Below are 21,067 nucleotides of genomic sequence, written 5' to 3'. Positions count from 1 at the left end.
TCCATCCTTCTTTACAGGTGAACCAGGCAAAAAAAAGGGGAGAGGTGGAGCAATTGGCCAATCGTATCAAGGCACGTTGTACAGATCAAGGGCACGGTGAACACTGATATTCTTCACAGAATCTGTAAGTCATTAAAATTCCTATATCCTGTCCTTATAAGAAAAAAAAGAACAGACAAAGGCACAACAGGAATCTATTCTCTTGACAGCGATTTAATAATAAAAGAAAATGTTCTGAGCCATTCTCATTACTGCTTGGAAACTTTAATCTTGTGGACTTAGTTTCTGTTCATGAAAACCTTCAGATCCCTTTATAAGCTACCAAAAGTGAAGGGAATATTTGTAGTTTAATTATACATTTAAACATTTTGGAGAGTCAGACCCACTTTGGAATAGTGTTGTGATGTCTAAATGAAGGGCTTTTCAAGTAATATAAGGCACTGTCTCAACATAGTGATAGTTTGTCATAGGACGTTCATCTGGATTTTGTAGAGAATGGGAAATCTGAGAAGGAAAGAAATATTTTCCCTTATTACATTTTCTCTATATTGCTATTAATAAATCCTGAAAAATGCTAGTCAGATTTTCTTTTGCTGGCTTTAATGATCACGTTGTTTATGCATAAGTACGTCAAATAAGCCCCACGTCATCGAGTTAAACCCTCTGCATGCATTTCCATTCTTAAAGCAAAAACATGCTAATCATCAACCTGTTGTGGACTTTCCTGGTTGTCTTGCCCTCTCTTTCTAGTATAACTAAGATGAGGTAGAGATGGAATTAACTTTGTAAATCCCCAACTGACCAAAGGGATAGGAGGTAACAGAGCAAGAAATTAATTTTGCCTTTCTCCACTCTCTTCCATCAGTTATTTAGAAGCCTTCCAGATGAACTTTGGAAGCCTAGACATTTTAAGGAGAACTGGAACTCCTACATATAAGAATCAGTCAAAAGACTAATTGGTATGCAAGAGGCAATACTATCCCTCAGAAAAACGTGGGTTTGCTGCATAGGAAATGTGAAAAAACTTCACAATCAAGTATTTTATGTAACTCAACACAGAACCTAAGTCCATGTGGCATACTTTTACATTGCACTGTTAATTATTAAGAAATGTGACTTGTGTACATGAGAATATGCTTCAGAAAGGTACTGAGAATTGACTAGATTATAAATTGGTTTAACTAACTAAATAAACTGTTATGTTCACTAAGCCTTCTAACTAATATTGGATAATAAACAGGCATACTCATCTATTTTTCTTACATTATAGTCATCGAAGATAAACAAAGAAAAAAACCCAAAACAAAATAAAATGACCTGCTTAAATGTTAACAGCTTGAACCATAAGCCTATAAACTGCCCTGTTTTTAAGAAAATCATCGTTAGCTGCATATTTTATGTGGTAATTGTACATAACCAGTTTATGAATAACAACAGCAGAGTTTTTCCCTTCTGATTTCAGTGCCACTTGAGCTATGTAGATTTCAAAAAGCTTATGAATATACAGATAAACAGAATTGTTCTGAACATCTGTAAGCAAAATATGAAAAGATGTTTCATACTGAATGAACATCCTGGGTTGTCTAATGCTGGCCAAAAATGGTGTATTTATGTATTAGGCTAATGCACTGAAAATAGCTCAAAATCCTTCACGCAATCGAGAATGCCTTTTCAGATTTTCATCTGTATGGTTGCCACGACAAAATATAAGAATAATTTTCCAGCACTGTATTCATAAGCTTCAAAGTAAATGAATTCTCTTTTAAACATCAATTTAGCAAGGCAGTACCACAGCAACTGGTAGGAGAATCTTCAAATGACCTGTCCCACACCTGAAGAGGATAACACTAATCTGACCCTTTCAAGCAGAATCATGACTTTTCCACCTCCCCAACGGAGAGGTGAATCATGCTGCTCTTCAAGGCTTATGAGGTTGGAGGTTTGCCCTTAGAGGCTTAAGTTTTCATGGGGTACCAACAGAGTGTTGTAACAGTACAGCCATCACCTGGCTGCTGTAAGAGAAATGGTGTCCCCCCACATAGCTTAATACTAGGTCTGCAGATCACTTTTGCTTCCCAGTGAAGTCCATCAAATGAAGATCATGGCAGAAGACTGGAACACCACGGGTGTGGAAAACAGACCTGTGTTCCCTTGAAGCAACACAACACTTTCTTTCTAGAAAATATACTAACGTCATGAAGAAAAGAAAGAAACCCTAAGCATTTTCTTGTTTTCTATAGAAGATACTTACTCAAGACTAACAGATTTAATATAAAGAGTGAAGCAGAATATCAAACTGCAATCAATATGCTCCAAGCCTCCATCTCAGTAATTCCTCAATTTACAGGTATTTAGATACAGATGTTAGTGACATGGTACTGTAGGCTTTAAGATCAATTATATTTAAGGCAGTGCTGTCCTCAGAGGTCTCCAAACAAGACATTATTTAAGATTATTATGGAACACCCTAAATACACAAGAAGACAAAAACCTTTGTGAGCTCTACAAGCCAGTGTACATGGAACATATTCCTGTCCCTTATGGCTGCTGGTACATCAGCAAGCAGGAACTTTATTTCTTGCAGTGTAAGAAAGATCAGCTTTCCAAGAGAAAGCCTGACTGATTAGTCACCTGACTAACCTGGTGGCCTTCTACCATGGAGTGACTGTCGGGGTGGATAAGGGAAGAGCAACTCATGTCACCTGTCTTGACTTCTGTAAGGCCTTTGCCGATGGTGGCCTCCTACGATGGAGTGACTGTGTTAGTGGAGAAGGGAGGAGCAACTGACGTCATCTATCTTGACTTATGTAAGGCCTTTGACACAGGCTCACACAACATCCTTGTCTCTAAATTGGAGAGAAATTGGTTTGATGAATGCACTATTCAATGAATAAGGAATTGGCTGGCTGGCTGCATCTGAAGAGTTGCAGTCAACAGCTCAATGACCAAAGGGAGATCGGTAACAAGTGGTGTCCCTCAGGGGTCTTGTATCTGGACCGGTACTGTACAATATCTTTATTAATGACATAGACAGTGGGATTGAGTGCAGCCTCAGCAAATTTGCAGATAACACAAGCTGAGTCTGCAGTTGGTATGCTTGAGGGAAGGGATGCCATCTAGAGGGACCTTGACAGGCTTGAGACGTGGGCCAATGTGAACCTCATGAAGTTCACCAAAGCCAAGTGCAAGGTCCTGCACCTGGGTCAGGGCAATCACCAGTATCAGTACAGACTGACTGATGAATGGATTGAGAACAGCTCTGCAGAGAAGGACTTGGGGATATTGGTAGATGAAAAATTAGATATGAGCAAACAATGTACGCTTGCAGTCCAGATGATAGATAGCCAATTGTAGCCTGGGCTGCATAAAAAGAAGTGTGGCCAGCAGGTTGAGGGAGGTGATTCCCGCCCTCTACTTCACGCTTGTGAGACCCCTCCTGGAGTATGGCATCCAGCTCTGGGGTCCCCAGTACAAGAAAGACATGGACCTGTTAGAGCAGGTCCAGAGGAGGCCACGAAAATGGTCAGAGGGCTGGAACACCTGTCCGATGAAGAAAGGTCAGCTGAGAGAGTTGTTGTTCAGCCTGGAGAAGGGAAGGTTCCAGGGAGACCTTATTGAGGCCATATACGGTCATATATTGAGGTCAATATATTAAGGGGCTTATTAGAAAGATGGAGAAAGACTTTTTACCAAGGTCTGTAGTGACAGGACAAGGAGTAACAATTTTAAACTGAAAAAGGGTAGATTTAGATTAAATATAAGGAAGACATTTTTTACAATGAGGGTGGTAAGACACTGGAACAGATTGCCTAGAGAAGTTGTGGATGCCCCATCCCTGGAAGTGTTCAAGGTCAGGTTGGATGAGGCTTTGAGCCACTTATCTAGTGAAAGATGTCCTTACCCACACCAGGGGCGTTTGGAACTAAATGATCTTTAACAGTCCCTTCCAATCTAAACCACTCTATGATTTTACGATTCTATGATACATAACATGCATGGATCAGATAGATACACGATCAAAACTGCCCATGCATTTGAGAACATCCAAGAACAAGAGATTGGAAAATCTTATGCCTCAGCAGGCACACACTCCCTTGCCTCCACATAGTGTAGCAGCGCACATGCATCAACATAAATCACATAAATCAACAGTGCATGGCCTATGTCATTAGCTCCAGATAGAAGTATGGATACTGAATGTACATACAGATACCTTGGATTCGAATTAGTTGTTCACATACAGGCATCCAGTTACTTTTGAGATGTCCAAGGGCAGCTGGGGCATCCATGAAAAACTGTCAGATGTGACTACAGCATGGCACGTGGGATATTCTCAGACATCTCAAATGGCATGAAATCCTACATTTAGGCAACTGAATTAAAAAAATCACCATTGGTTGATATGTTTTGAGTGACCTTAGCATGGGGAAAAGAGTAAATCCACACCATTTTGCCTGAGGTCTAGCTCACAATGGGCTTTTAGAAGAAGTGCTAAATGTTTCATCCAAAGAATTGTTGCTTTTTTTCTTCAGAGTAGAGTGCCAGAAAGGTGTTGGACTAAAATAACTTTCCTGCACAGATTCTCAGGACTGCATGGGCTGAAAGCAAAGCTCAAAGACTTGCCAAGTGGATACTATTTAGACAGCCCTGATGTCCTTTCCAGAGCTGGATTTAGAGGACATAGCTGTTAAGTGCTTACCATAGATATGATCTTGCCAGAACAGATGAATAAGAAAGCGGCAATCACACAGTGCATACCTGAAGTCTACTATTTCATAAGAACTGTTCTTCCCAATGAACACTACGGCAACTAGAAGCAGCCAGATGGCAATATCTTAGGGGAGCTTGTGAGAGCTCTCTTTAAAGAGCCTTCCAAAAAGTATGTTCAAAGATGAAAAAAAGCCTGCCAAAAAAAATTAGAATAAAATCAGAATAAAATAGGGCTAGAGGAAGCTAAGTAGGAAAAAAATAGCATGCAGAAATCAGTAAATTCTCCAACTCAGCTCAGCTGCACAACTAGGAACAGAAATGTGTAGCACATACACATCCCATTTATGTTCACACAGACAAGGCTATGAAATATGTGCTTATGCTTCTGGATATCTCTGAGCAAAAAATCCTCCAGTGTCCAGCATCTGGAGGCATATAAACATCCATAATGCAAATGTGTATAAAAATAAGCACTAGAAAAAGACCCTCAGCTGTGTTTTTACACTACAGATCTAACTAAAAAAACTATCAGAAAACAGACTTCAAAGATTTTTCCCATTTCTTTATTCCAGGATTTTTATTATTTAATTACCATTTTTATTTTTCTTCACTATTGATAAAATGCAACACATAAAGTAGCTACAAAAAGCTTTCAAAGTGTCTTAGTCAAACGCAAAGCTCACAATACTATGGATCTATTCTGAAATATAAAACCGGCCTATACTGCGCAGAATTAAGAGATGGTACCTTTTGTCTGCTTCCTTGGCTACACCACCTTGTGCTGTGTTCACATCTCCCCTTGGCCAACAACCAGCACTCCGTATCTTTGGCGAAACACTCGACCGTCCATCATAACTACCCTCAGCATACTGGAACCGTGAGTGCGTTGGGAAAGAGAAGTTGTGCTGCGCATCCTTATTCTATATAAACAATCTTATTATTTAGTACCCAGGCCATTAAACTGAGTGGACAATAACTACCAGCCAGGTCTTGGACCATATATGCTTATAAAACTTACAGATAGTGCAGGCAAATGATGAAAGTACAAAATACAAGAGTGCAGAAGTATTAGGAAGTAATGGACCATTTGGATAAATAAGACAGGTATCACTGATCCTTCCATAGATGAAGCTTCTTATCGCTACGTTTTGCAGGAGTTCTAGGTATCTATGCATCAGCTAATGCTAAAGGCATGGTATCCTTTTTTTGTTGTTCTAGATATGTTTTAATTTCTATACACTAAACATTTGCACTCAGCAGCATGCATACTGCTATAAATCCCACTGGAAATTCTCCCTAATCTATATGTTTTCTTTAGCATTTATAAGGCAATTTCTTATTTGTCCAGTATTGTCTATAAAATACTGCCTTAAAACATCTCTTTTCACATTTTTTACTGTTTCCAGAAAGTTTCTGCCTTTTTGGGTGCCTTGCAGCACTTCTCCACAGTTGCTAAAGTGTCCATTATTTGTTTGTGCCACTGAACTTTTTACACTCTTTCTATCAAGTCTATGTGACAGATTGTCAGTGAGAACAGTGTATCAACTTCAGCATTTGGCATAAAAAGTGTTAACAAGAAAATAAACCAAAAGAAAACCTCCAAGCTGTTCTCCACCAGCGAGTATAGGAAAGCAAGAATTTGCTTTAACAGCAACATTAGTCAGTTGGCTGCCAGTGGTTCTATGTTTTAGATCACAGAAAGAAACTGTATTGGGTTATTAGTACTGTAGAAGGATTAGTAAAAGAGTGCAATGAAAAATAAATGCAAGGGTTTGACATGGAAATGATAGGATGCTGTGCATTGAACTGTATAAAAATTTAACAAATTATTAATAATAACGCAAATGAGAAATTTAGACTTCTCCATATAACCCCTTGGTCATATGCAAAGAAAAAGAAAGAATGTGTGCTTTCTGATTTTCGTTCATACTTAGATGCGGACAAAAGTAAAATCAAATCTCATGCTTTTTCTAAGGAACACATTTGCATAATTTGAAACAGAATTCATTTCCTGAAGAAATTATTTTTTCTTTTTCCTCAGAATATTTGTACATACATCAACTCATTAATTATTAGGAGATAACAATGGGATGGACATACCATAGATTTCATTACAGTTTAGGATGCAAGGCCAATACCAGGGTCGACTAAATACCAAATCTCTTTAGTCGCTACAGTCACTAATTTTACTCTTCATTGTCATTCATAAGCTGACAGGATTCTACTGACAACCCTTAAAAACCAAAGAGAGACAAAAAGAAAGACTTACCTGAACAGACCTCTTTGTAGGTAGGATTTGGAGTATACCCTCCTGCATAACCCACTTGAGTGGAGTAGACTCCCTTCTGTCTCCAAAACTTCCTCTCGGCTCCCCAGAAACAGCCCATACCTGAATATTGCATAAAGTAGATATCATTATGTCAAAATCTGCTCAATACTAAATCACTTATTTGCACATTAATTGATACAGTCCATAGTGGAAGTAACATCTATAGCCAGGACATGATGGTCAAATGTTTCCCAAGATTATGCATAGAGTAACTATACTTGAAATCCAGTCTGCATCAGAGCACAACTCAAATAAAGCTTTATTAATGCTTCTGAATATTAACTTATCACAGAGGACGAATCCTATAAGGGTTCAAAGGCCCAAACAAGGAGAATTCTCATGCACAGAAAAAAATTTACTTAAAAGGAGCTATTTGTACAGCACCATTTTTACTTTAGTTGATTAGCAAGCTGTCAAAACACAATAATTTGTATTAATGGCAAACAGGTATTTAATTTTCTGCTTTCAGGCATATGCAGTCTTTAAAGGTGGCAGTAATAATGGATTAAATTATATGCTATACAGGACGAAAAATGCTTTGGTTTAACAATTTATGCATGCAGATATTTGATGTTCAGACAAAATTTTGGTAGTCATTCACCCACGTGGCCAGTCATCAAAGGACAGCAGACTGTCAACAGGTGTAAATTAGCAAAACTCTCCTTGCAACAGGAATCAAGCACATTGTATGAAATCCAGAGGGAAAGAACAAGCAAGAATAACATTCACAATTCTCTGATGGCTTAAAGAGTTAAGAGATGTTAGCGACGATTTGGAGGACTCTCTAAAGCTGAAACACGTCATGAACACTCCAGTATTGTTCAGCTTACCCCTGATTATAGGCAATGTATTTTCTATTTCAGTGATAATATACTTCCTTTCATTATTCCCTTACTAAAACATTTGAAATAAAAGGCAGTAAAAAATAAGCTAAATATTAAATACACTTAGAAATCAATGATCCATGATGGGTTTTCTATTGATACCACTGCAGATATGACGGGTTAAAAAATTACAGAAATGTTCCTTCAAAGTACAACTAGAAGAGCAAAGCAGTCCCTTCTATCAACTATGACGGCTCACAAAGGCATATTCTTTCTTTGAAATTTCAGAGATTAGCTTCAAATTAAAGTAACTTATTTTGACCAAGTCCTGTTTCTGCAGCTGTAATGCACCAAAAATACAGAAGTAATGACCCAGATTTCTCCTTCTAATTCAGGTGCTCAAGCAAGCCGCATAAATTAGGAGCCTAGCCTGCTCCTGGAGACCACGGAAAGAGGCAGGCATCTCCTGAGGACAATTCAGCCCACAGAAGATATAAATTGCTGATCAAATTACAGTCATTCTCCCCTGACTAGAGAGATAGCCATGGCTATTAGACTTGGGCTCCTCAGCTAAATTAGGCTGGTGGCAAACTGCTGTTAGGACCTCTCTTGAAATTCCCTCCCAGTTTTGCAGAAAGAATAATCTAGAATTCTCATTTGAGAGAAATTTTTCAGGCACTCACATATCACCGACCTAATGGTGACTTAAACTAGAGTGCATTTCTGTACCTGATGTCACTATTTTATCTCAATTAAGTCTGGGAAGTTCTCCAGTAATTATGCCCCTGGGTCTAGTCAATTGATAGAGGGTGAGACAGTTTTTACACATCACTCTGGCTATATTGCACGGTACAAATGGCAGCTGTGGTCCTGTCACTATCCAAATCAAGAGCGTAACTAGAGAACATCAGCAATCCCTGATGCTCAGGTTTCCTCCCCACAGAAGTCAGAGCACGTATAAAGGGGACAGTGCATGCCCATGTTTCATCCCAACAGTCAGGTCACAGATGAGAGGGAACCTACAGCAATGAGCTGGGAAGTGCTCCTTGGTCCATTGTGCAGCCAGCCTTTGAACAAATAATTTAGACACAGCCTTTGAATCTTTAACCAAATAATTGCTTAAAAGTATATTTTTATCCATGTTTCTCATACGTACATGTAAAACTGCATGTGAACACAAATATGGTCCTTGTAAAAATACCACATGCATCCTGCCAAAATTCCTGTTGCAGTGCATTTGAGTGATGTGAAGCGTGTAGGCAACGCTCATTAACAATACTTCAACGTGGAGGGTATGCAAATTCTTGACTCTTTTACACTGGGCAGGCATATGCTAACAAAGGTCAGAAGCAAACACAAGCATACACAGCTTGGGGTAGGGGGGCAAATTTCTGTTAAAATAAAACCCTTGAGCTTCATCATTCCTGTCTGAAGTTCTTTACTCCTCATCCCTAGCCTTAGAGATGTAGCTAAATCTTGACTACGTCTTCATACTGCTTTATCCATGAGGACATTTTGGAGGCATTACAGAATTAGCCTGTGATGAAGAATCTATTCGAAAAGTGCATCTGATTTTGCTAAAGTCAACACAGAAGAGAAAACATCATTTTTAAAAATCATGACTGGGACAATTATTTAATTATGTGAAAGGCTTATATAGATTCTAGATATAGATTCTAGAAAGAATATATATAGGTTCTATATATAGTCTAGATATATTCTAGAAAGGCGCTATATATATTCTATATCAAGTCTATCACGGGTTCCAAAACAAGGTATTTCTATTCCCTTGCAAGGTAGTGAAAAGTTAGGGACACTGCTTTTCCATGGCCATCCAGTCTGCTCTAACAGACTTTTTTCCTTCTGATAATCATAATTTACTCCGTCAACAAAAGAAAATTTTCTCTTTAGATATGCAACCCCAAAAGAGGAAGGAAGCAGGATCCACTTAAATGTCACCTATCTTAAATTTAGATATTTAACTACACACACTGCCCAGCTATTCTACTTACTTTTTAGGACTGTCTAAACTGGGTGGGCTCAGAATTCATTAGGTTCTTCTCTAGTTCCCATGACAGTGTTCATCCAAACATGTTGTCCTGAAAAAACAGGCACCTTTCAGTAGTTTTCTGGTGGTTGGATTTAGACAGAGAGCAGAAAAGGGCATCGGAACTCACATAGAAGTGGGCAGACTTAGGCTATATTAGACTGCTTCCAAGGCTGCTTTTAATTTGTTTTGTGGGTTGCTTGCTAGAACCTAAGTCTGTATCTGTATCCGAAGCACTGAAAATGGAAGCACTGAAAAACTTCATCCCCAAACTAATACCTCAGTCCTGTGCATCTTTAATATTACAAGGGAAGTCTGAGCTACAGCTGCCTAAAATCCCAGCTCCTTTTGCAGCAGGTGATGCCAAGACCTTTGCAGGAAGGACTCTAGCCAATTTATCAAACTAACAATGGTTGAACAAGCATGCTGAGATGTGGTGAATGAGCCATTTCATCTATGCCAAGGAATAGTACAGACCCAAAATTTTTCCCACAACATATTCTTAGGCCCACCCCTGAATGCAAAGGAGTAACCCAAAATTAAGGACACAACCCAAATTCAGGTTTGAGTTCAGATACAGGCCCAACTTGAAATACAAAGTAGAAATGCTCATTCTTTTCCTATTTATTTCAAGAATTTTAATGCTCAATAAAACCCTAACTGCACTGTCTGAAATTACTAATCATCAGGGTGGTGGTCACTGACTCTCCTTGATCAATAACTACGATTTAGGATTCTCTCATTGATAGCCCTCTCTGACCTGTTGAGTTGACTTAGTGACGTACATCCTCATCATGGTTTCTTTCACTTTTTCTTCTCTGTAAGCAGTTTATGTCTGAATTCATTCTTCCCTCCTTCCTCTGAGAGACAGACATGTTATTCTCTTGGTGAACTATTCTCATCATTTCTCAAGTACGCTGGCACCTTGCACAAACAATAAATCCTCACGTCCACGAGAACAGATAAAATTGAAGTCTTTGTCATAATAAAACAACCTGCTAGTAAAGGGACATAATTTATAACAATACAATACTAAATTGCTTTCCACAGTATTAATACATTCAGCGGTTGATGTTTGTTATTCTGCCAAAGTGGTGCCACGTTCTACGGAGAAATTGTTACAAGGAGAGAAGTATTAACAATAAAACCCCACGTAATATTCCGGAGTTAAGACACATCAGCTCATGGAATGCCTATTCTTCAGAGCGCTGGCTGCCTTAAGCCATGTTTCACATGAACAACGATTACTAAAATAGGGAAATAATCTCAGTTCAAGACTTCACATGCTCTTGTTGTACAAAAAAGTTTACTCTCCCTAATTATTACTACTCTAGTAAGAAAACTGAAGAAAGAAATAAGTAAAATAATTAAATTAAATAATTAAATAAAACTCAGAGGAAAAAAACAGTAAAAAACAGTCAGAAAAGAAACATAAAAGCAAAATAAGCCACCCATATTATAATTTGAAACTAGAAAACATGAATGTGATTTTAAACTACTCATGAAATAATTTGCATAATCCCCAGTACTGGTGAAGTGAGTGCAGCTTTAGAGTGAGATAGAGAGCTTCCAGAGGCATTCCTATGAGAAAGGAAAGAAAAGGAAATACTGAGGAACATACTCACGTTCCCAGAAAAAGTATTATTTGAACATAATGAGTATTGCAGAAGAGTGTTTAAGCATTGAAGATATTTGTCACTTTTTAATTGCTAATTTGTAAAACAAAAACTATTCTTTTAGTGACTCTTAATTGGAATTTCAAAAGGCATTTAAAGATTTTTTGCCTTTGAACTTCAAAACCAAACAGATTCAAATGGCAATCTTTAAAGGTTCATTCATCCCTATAAATAATATTAATCATACAATTTGGGAATAAAAGTTAGTACCCCTATTCCTTTCTAGCATCCACATTCCTTTTCTCAAACTATTCTCTTTATATAGCCATACACAAATATATCTTCTGAACAACTCTTTTTGTACACAGCCTTACGCTCAGCCAAGGAATATGTGTTTCCATAGGCAACCCAGGTCATTTGCATATTTGTAAAAAATAGTTAGCATAAGCCGAAGTCTTTTTCTAAAATAATGAAAGCAAAGTGTTACTCTGATAAGAGAGATAAGCATCCCATTGTTAAAGACAATCTGGAATAATTTTGAAATATTCACAGAGCAGAATTGAACCCCAGGTGTTTACTTTCTAGTGAGATGAATAGCTTTACAGATTACGTTAACCATATTGACTAGGTCTCCATTGGCTGCAACAGGAGCTCATACATTCAGGGATTAATTTATTTGCCTAAATGGAGACATCTGGGGTCATTGGAGATGCCTTAGGATATCCAAGACATCTATCTACACAAGGCTGACACAAATGACACAGAACTCAGGAGAGACACGCGCCTGTCTTGAAAGGCATCCTGAGGCCAGGCAGAATGCTCCTGGACATCTCAAATGTAACTGTTTGCTTATTTTAAGGCAAGAGGAACAAGCCCATACCCCCTATGCAGACACTACAAAAACCTGAAAGTCTCTGAATCTGTAGTTGAATCAAATCCCCCCAAATGCAGTGATTTGTGTCTGAAAGTTGCTTATTTCTCTTCCACAACTATAAAAAGAGGCTAGCATGACTAGCTGAGTTGCAGAAGTCTATGCTGCAGCATAAGCTAGATGAATCCGAAGCAAAATGACTAAGTACAAAGTTATCTATCCTCAGAATAATATTTGTAACTTGTAATATTGTTAGATTCTTTATTTCGTGTACTGCATGCAATAGCCATCACACAGAACAAAAAACCAGATTGGAAAACTTGTTTGAAAATTATGCGACGTTCAAGACGTGTTCTCCACTCATACAAGAACCTGCGTGATCCTGCAAAGGTAACCTTTACTCGCCTTCCTTCTGATCTCATTCTCCGACGTCTGTTCCTATCACATCTTTGAATAACACTCAGTTTCCATGCAGGTTCCCTGATGTAAATTCCTATTTATGATTCCGTGATGTAAATTAGCACAAGCAGTAAATTTGCATCAGAAGGGCATTCCTGATCCAAACTAAAACCTCACAAGATGCACCCATTCTCCACTAATTAAAGTCTATTAAGTTCTCAGCTCAATAGTTGCTAAAGGAGGCTGATGCTTCAGGGACTCTCAGCTTTCCATTTACAGAAACTCACAGCTGGTGTATCGTTTTTATATACTGGCTAATTTTCATATTTTCTCTAAAACATGTACACGTATACGGTATTTTCATTTGTGGAGCATTTTTTTTTATTTCCTTTGTCCTTTACCTTTGTGGTATATCCTTCTCCGCTGGGCATCAGGTGCATACACAACCTGACTTCTGCCTGACTACCCAACGACCTTTCGCTCCTGCCAGCTTTATTTACAAGCATTCTCTCTCCCCTGCCCTCCCAGCAGCCCAACAGGACATCCAGAAGACTCTTTTTGTCATATTCTGAAGAATGAATGCATTATTTCATTGGCATGCCAAGTCTTTTCTGGCCCACCGCCTGCAATCCCTACGCCCACACTTCAAGGCACTTTTCCATGCAGCAGATTAAGAAGCTGTTTCAACGCCAGGTTGATAGCAATGCTTCACTGCAGAAGATGAACTGCAAAGGATATGGATCCTGCTCCTCCTTCTGTTAACAGGATTTTAGAATGTATGATTCCACTAAGTAGGGGAGAAAGAATGTCAGTTTTAAATATATACTCAGGAAAATAAAACGTGCAGGTTACGCTGAGACAACAAAGAGCAACGTGCCCTGGAAACCCCTTCCCTAACCCCAGATCAGAGTAAGTAGTGGGACAGGATCTATCCCAAGCTTGGGAGCACACTAGACAGAGGAGACCAGCTCTTGTGCCAGCTTATGTTCTGAAACCCTAGAAGCAATGATTCTGCCAGCTGCTCAAATGCTACAGTACCCAGCCAAAAGTAGCTGGGGGCACAGGCTGCTCCTATACATTGAAGCAGTAAAGGACAGCCAACAGTACATCCCACCGGCCTACCTCAATGCATCTTGCTCTAGCCAGCATCTCTCCGGGAGCTGAAGACACAGCTGCCAGTATCCCCGCTTCTCTTGGCCAGTATAGGACTTGGCCCAAATTTTGAATACGATTGATTTAGTTACCTCTATAAAATCTGGAGAAGGAAATGCTCAGCTGCTTTGAACTGAAATGAATTTTTTCCCCAATTGGAAGGAATAAATTGAACCTCAGCAAGTTATATACCTATATAATAATATTCATTTCATACATTTCCGCCAAATACTGAGTGTGATTGGCGTTTTCCTCTTTAAAAAATTGTGCAGAGCAGTTGGTACAGCTGATTGATTGAAGTCAGTCCAAGTACTGATATTTCTAAGTACTGAGCCAAAGAGATACTTATTTATGCTGTGTGCTTCGAAACTATGGAGACCATTAATTTTTAGTACTTCACAGGTTGAAGTGGGTACCTCAGCTTCACCATGAAAGGTCAGGATGAGACCTCGGTAAGCACCATCATGTTCCCTCCCCCCAGGAGAAGATGAGCAAGCAGGCAACAAGGAAGCTGTGATGGGACCCAGCAAACTCCCAGTTTGGACAATAAGGAGATCAGGATGTCCTGGCAACCCAGGAGAACATCCAGCCTGTATCTAGTCTATACACAGTAGTTGTACACCTGGTTAAGTTATTTTTCTTGACTTTATGTAACTCAATAGCACCAGACTTCCAGAAAGTTAAATTTTGTTCTCTACAGGGAAATATGCCAGTCCTTTTGGCTTCACTGTGATTGTGGACACAAATCCAAAAGTAGAACTGGATCTCACAATCACACGTAAGCTTTGTTGAACACTTTCATACTGCCTGTGCCCTTACACGACAGTTCAGAAGGGCCTGAAAATCTAAAACAATCAAAGCCATGTCCTCACAGGCACCAAGATAAAAATACAGCATGAATTACTCTAGAGTCTTTGTTCTGAATTTTTTCAAATTCTTGTTGAGAATCTGGAAAGAATTCCAGATTCAGATGGAAACGCAGTATCATCTTTTACATAACACTGTAATATGCAGGGCGCTTTGGTGAGCCATCTGGATGCATATAGGATTAATGTTATCAATCAGGCTTTAAAATAAAATTGTATTATTGATGTCTTCAGGGGTTTAACATGCAGCAACCACGGAATATTTGAGCAATCACAGAATATTTGAGATCACTGGAAAACAATCAACTAAGAAATGGTTGGGAGGGATATAAAAAAAACTGAAGTGGAGAACAAGCTCAGCTGAAAGATATAAAACTCCTGATGACAGATGGCATTAAGCGGATGATCTTCCTAGATAAGCGTTGGCTCTAATGCTACAACAGGGTTGATAAATATGTTGAACAGCTTGCCTGGGGCAAGTCAAACAAAGCCCTCGGCAAGAAATTTAAAATGCAGTTTGCCTAACAGAGCAACTAAAGAGGAATTTCTTGGCTCACCATTTTGCCAAGACGTGTTCTGTTCACACTGCATGAATTCCCAGAGAAACTGTTGGGTTTGCTTCTTTTTCCGTAGGAGAAGCAGAAGCCTCATGTTCATTCAAATTAACAAATGCCCAGGCAATTCATTTATGCCTGTATGGTAGCTGCTGACATTCGAAGTGCGTGTGGGCACATGTTTGTGTATGTATGTATGTTTGTATAAAATCTGCCCAACAGATTAGAATTATTGTAAGAGGAAAAGTAGATTATCATAATAGAAAAGGAATATTTTACTGTCAAGAGAAAAACTGCCATGTTTTCAGCACAAAAAATATGCATAACATGTCATAAGTATGACTTCTGAAAAACCCTATAAGACAACAGCACTCAAACTGGGAAAAGCAATAGAGAGATAGGTAGGTAGAAAATTATTCTTAAAATGTGTTTATTCAGTCCATCATATATGCATGTTACAAGTTTTAAATAGTATAAAATCAGCAGAATTTAAATAAATCTGAAGCCAATATCAAGAAAGTTAATAAGGCACAAACCACAGTTGCTCTATTATAGTACGAGAGGTTTCAGATATTCCTATTTAAATGCAATTTTGATCTTAACCAGCAGAGAGCAGGGATATACACAAGTCAGTGTATTAAAATACTTTCAAAGATGGCCTTATTCACTGCCTCAGTATTCTTTCCTCACCCAATAAGCAGGAATATTTAAAACAATTTTATCCTGAAGGTCAACAAAACTGTTCTCTGGTGAGTCCACGTAAGAGAATTCTGTCATCAAAATCCTCTGTTGGAAAACTTCTTGCCTCTAATTCCCAGAAACTGGAAGATACAGCCCACTCAAAATAATTTATGCTGATCTGAAGGGTCGTCATCACACACTGGAAAGAGAATATGTAAAAGCAGCAGAGGCCAAACTTCCTGACCTTTGAGAGATGCACCAGAACGTCCCTGTACCCGTGACGCACACCTCCACCTGGCAGAGTTGGGAGGACAACTGTGCAGCATAACCTCCACCTGTGAGCTGCACCTGAACCGTTCAGAAGTTCATCTTGGGTCTAAATAATCAGAACTAACACTGTGAATCATTCCTAAAAGTGAACAGGATGAGAAGGAGGTCTTATGAGAGTGAAGAAAGCCAACGACTTCTGCGGCTCTGCCTTTTTCCGTAGGCTTGGGGTACAGGCTTTATTCCTAATCACTGTTCTGCATCTATTTGTTCTTCATTAGTCACACTCAGCATTTTCTTAATTAGGAGAGAAAGGTTAAAAGGAGTTGGAAGATGTGCAGGGTTCATTAGGTCCAAACATATACATACACTTCACGGGTTTTACTCCCCAGCTCCCGGACGGACACCAGTGTGGGACTATGCCACAGGAGGAAGCCTGGCAGCAGACATTTGGATCTGGGGAACCATGTTTTCTGCCTCCTCTAGAAAGCAAATACTTAAATAGTAATTCACATGTATTTAGCTCCTTTCATCCAAAAACATCAAAGCATTTTGCACACAATAATTAAGCCTCACATGAACCATAATTTATGAATTATTACTTTAAGTACTCCACAACGGAGGTATGAGTGGTCCCAAAGCAAAGCAAAGAACCCCTTTTGGAAAAACACCAAAGGATCCCAACTAACAGGTCTCTTTAAAAAATATCTCTTTTTCATGCTAATACTATTGGGTGATAGAAACACCACTTGATAAAATTATTTATTTTCTAACTTTTTCTTTCCCATATTTTGGTAGGTTTGTATTCTTCAGTAAAACTTTGCCTAGATAAAATGTAGCAACTTTCATCTTATTTGCCTTCTGTCAGTGGAATACAGCTGCAATATAGTCATGTGGAAAATAAGACAAAATAAAGAACTGCTTCCGAAACCACAGAAAATGTATCAGAACATTGTGATTGCTTTAACATGTTGAGCCAGATATACCAACTGGTGATCTTGATATTTGTCAGGTTGAGGACAGAACCAGTCGAGATTAGGCATGGGACAAGAGAAATAAAAAATGTTTAACAATAAATAAAGAATTCATCCAAAATATAGTTCAATGTCTTGCCCTTGAAGATTTTCATCTTATAAAAATTTATTTTGTTCTTTGATCGAGTTTCATTCATGAAATGGAACTAAGTATGTTTACCTGGCATTGTATAAGTAATCCATTCCATTATATTTAGACAGGTGTAGAACTGGGAAAAACGAGATGTGAAGGAGGCTTCAGGAATTCCAGCCCGAATGCAGACTGTAAAAGATTTTCTCTCTGAGGCTTTTTTCTATCATTAGTGGGATTGCTATTTTCAAAACCACAACACGTAAAAGCCTTCCTCACAGATTCTGGGTTCTGGGTACAAATGCAGAACAAAACAGCAATCTCCTCAAAAGTTTAGTTTACAGGGCCATTCATATCTGTACATTCCATAAACATAAAAGAGAACCGTCACAAATTGTACAATTCAGGAATTGGAAACCAATAAACACGTGTTTTATTTCATGTTTGGGGATTCGGGAATGCAATGGAGTGAATGCTCATGGCTGGGAACAATTGGGCATCATTTTCCATGAACAACGGAATCACATACAAAGCAATATTGCACCAAAAATGGGTATGACCTGCAGAAAAGAAGTGCTATTCACAAAGTAAGAGCAATCAGTCCTTAAGTGCAAAATATTTGGATTAAAATTGCATGTCTTTCATGTCTAATCGATTAAAGAGGAGTCTTAAGAAGTACTGGAGGGACCTGATGTTTCTTGGCCACAAAGACGATGACTGAAGTGTCCCAAGGACACAGAAAAAAATGTCAGGGTTATGGTTAAAATTCTGACTCCTTTAACTATTTACTCTTTTTAATTTCTCTTACAAAATAAACTATTGCATCAATGAAAATGTGATGAATATGAATAAAAGCATCAGAAGCTCTTTGCACACCTCTGAAGTGTCCAAAAATGGAACCAAACCTTAACCTGAATTAACACAGCCGAATGTCCAAGGATATAGTCAATAAAGAATAGATTATGCCAGCTTGTGCACAGAAAAATTCAGTCTAGCCACTTTTCTATCTCCTTTGAAGAAGGGAGTAGTTTCTTAATATATTACCTTTCAAAAGTCTGTTAGGGATAAAAAGAACCTCTGGTACAATAATACGTGAAAGGGATTGAGATAGAGCTACATGGTCCTATCATCAACCTGATTATTTGCTTCACTGCAAACCATCACATCTTTAGTTCAGTCATTGATTTGAGCCTTTCAAATCATTTTGTGATCTTCCTTTGCTCTAAGCATTCCAACACTTCGCAGAGATTCATTTTAGATCATCCCCGGTCATTTGACACACTTTAGCGCTCTGCTACTCAAGTAGAACTTGACGTACACATAAAATAAGAGATGTCATCAGGGCTGTGTAATCCATTTGATTCTCTTGAAACTGTATCTTTCATATAAATTCATCTCTGCAATAATAGTGAAGCCTTACCCTTGTCTTGTGAAAATCTCTCTAATCTCTCGGCAGCCTTAGGGAGCTTGAAATATACAGAAGCAAAACAAAATATATTCTACTATTATAAAAGCAAAGCACCACAAACATTTTGTTACCAGCAAAATAAGAATCACTTTTAGGGCTATGCTGCAGAAAATAATAACTTGTTTACAAAGTTTGTTTACTGCAAGGAATAGAAATCTTGCCTTTTCTTTCCTTTTTTGATAACTATTGCTAAGTTAAATTAACTGCCATAGACACATGCAGAAAAAGTAATCTCATATTACTTATTTTATTTATAACCTTAGATTTTAAACAACAATAGAAAGCTGTAGGCACCCTGACAATTTTTTAAACTTACAATCTATAATTGCTCAGGAGCAAAAAATAATTACATTCAAATAACAAGCCAATTCAACAAGCAGCCCTTTAGTCTTCCTTTCCCCAGCTCCACAGAAACATACCCTTAACCCTTTTCCAATAAAAGCCCAAACTAATAAATGCCTTCTAAGTGTACCTAGAAGATCATTAAAATTAATCTATTTTGAACCACAGCTGTCCTTAATGGAAATATAGAATTTCCAAGAGTTATTTTCTCATCTGTTAGTAGCCAATAAAATTATGGTACGTTCTCACTTGCAAAAGAGAATAACTCTTTCCTATCCACCCCCCAAAAAAGACAATTACTCAAGAAAATACCAGAGAAGATTGTTATAGAAAAACTAATTTATATCCAGAAGAACAGACAGAGGCCAAATAGATATGCGGTTAGTCATTTACCATTTATGCAGTACTTGACGTGCACCCATTCCCAAAAAACATGGTATATCACTGTTGAAAATAAAGTAACTATAATAAATGCTGAGGCAGAGCGTCTGCACCGCACTGATGGCTTGGCAAAGGAATTGCCATTACGCACAGCGAAGTCCATGACCTGTTCACTCTCCAATCCCGTGGCTTTCTTAGACATCCTCTAAACGTCCTGTGCTCTCTGGCTGTGGCTGGCAGAATATTAAGCTAGAGGGCATCAGGGGGCATACAGCCTCTGGCTGTTATAAGGGCTGTAGTAGCATGCTCTTGCTTAAATAAATAGCCCGTCTAACCTTGAAGCTGGCTTTTGGGAGAGCCTCACAATATGCTATACACATACGCACTGCCATTCGTTAAAGCAGCACCATGACAGCTGCACAGCAGCCATCTAAGGTGGAAATTCCCATCTTTACCATGAAGTTGGATGTGGCCGTTGTATAGCAACTCTTTGAATAAGCAAAGATATACTTATTTTTGTATGCAGCAGAATTTTCCTCTTTCTTCACAGGTTTTGAATCAGCAATTATTAAAATTTTTAAAAAAGCAATGCAATATGTATCACTTACAACTACTGCATTTCAGAATAATGCAATAGTCATAAGTGAGACGTGACAGACAAGCCTGAGATGCAACAGAGTGAACACCGAAGCGGACAATAAATTAGCTTATACAAACCATGGTCAGAGATCCTTGTACGAATGTGTTTTGAATAACTGTAGCTATCCAACCAGGCTTGGATAACTCACGTACCACGGTCATAGAGACAGAGCTGGCTGCCCCAGGGTGGAAGCAGTAAGAGGTCCCTCCATGCTATGCCTTCAGCCCACCTGCTTCCCAAGCACAGAGGCAGAGACATCTCTCATACCCATGCCAAGCTAGACATGCATCCAGAAAGAGCCAGTACCTATTTTACAGCATTCACTGTGCAATCAGTCATTTTGCCTCCTTTGGGGTTTTGGGGTGGTTTTTTTGACGTACAACTTCAAAGCAGCTTAGGTGCAATTACTAGAATGCATATGAAGTTTGCAAAACTTGCCCGACTTTATTGTCCAGCAGAAAAAGATTCATGTGCATCTTTAATTAATTATTTCTCATCACAAATCTTTCTCAACAGGGAGCTAATGACAGCTGTGGCTTGCATTTGCATGGTTTTCAACACCATTTTCAACAATGCCTCCTGTATTTTCAAATCAGCACACAGGTTCTAGCTATGTGCCTACCCACAGCTTTAATTAATTAATAACAGAAAAGCAGTCGACGTGATATGATAGGTGATATACACGTGATATATGTGACCTATGACATACAGTACGTGGTATAATAGGGATCCATCTCATAGTGGACAACAGCAGGCACTCAGGGAAGAATAAGAAAAGGACAAATACACTTGATATTTGCCAGTACTATGGTCCTA

At 38.6% G+C, this 21,067-nt stretch overlaps 1 protein-coding gene across 1 annotated transcript in view; it reads right to left on the bottom strand.

Moving 5' to 3' along the window:
* The window catches only part of MSRA (methionine sulfoxide reductase A), a 293,150-nt gene that overhangs the window by 143,379 nt on the left and 128,704 nt on the right, over positions 1 to 21,067 (bottom strand). The window contains exon 3 of the mRNA XM_075497688.1: positions 6,980 to 7,099. Within this exon, the coding sequence (XP_075353803.1) occupies positions 6,980 to 7,099 (120 nt within the window). The remainder of the gene's footprint in view (positions 1 to 6,979; positions 7,100 to 21,067) is intronic.

Source organism: Mycteria americana, chromosome 3 (genome assembly GCF_035582795.1).
Source record: "Mycteria americana isolate JAX WOST 10 ecotype Jacksonville Zoo and Gardens chromosome 3, USCA_MyAme_1.0, whole genome shotgun sequence".
In the NCBI taxonomy this organism is placed as follows: Eukaryota; Metazoa; Chordata; class Aves; order Ciconiiformes; family Ciconiidae; genus Mycteria; species Mycteria americana.
Note: the sequence above shows the minus strand (reverse complement) of the source record. Positions and strands in the feature narration are given on the sequence as shown.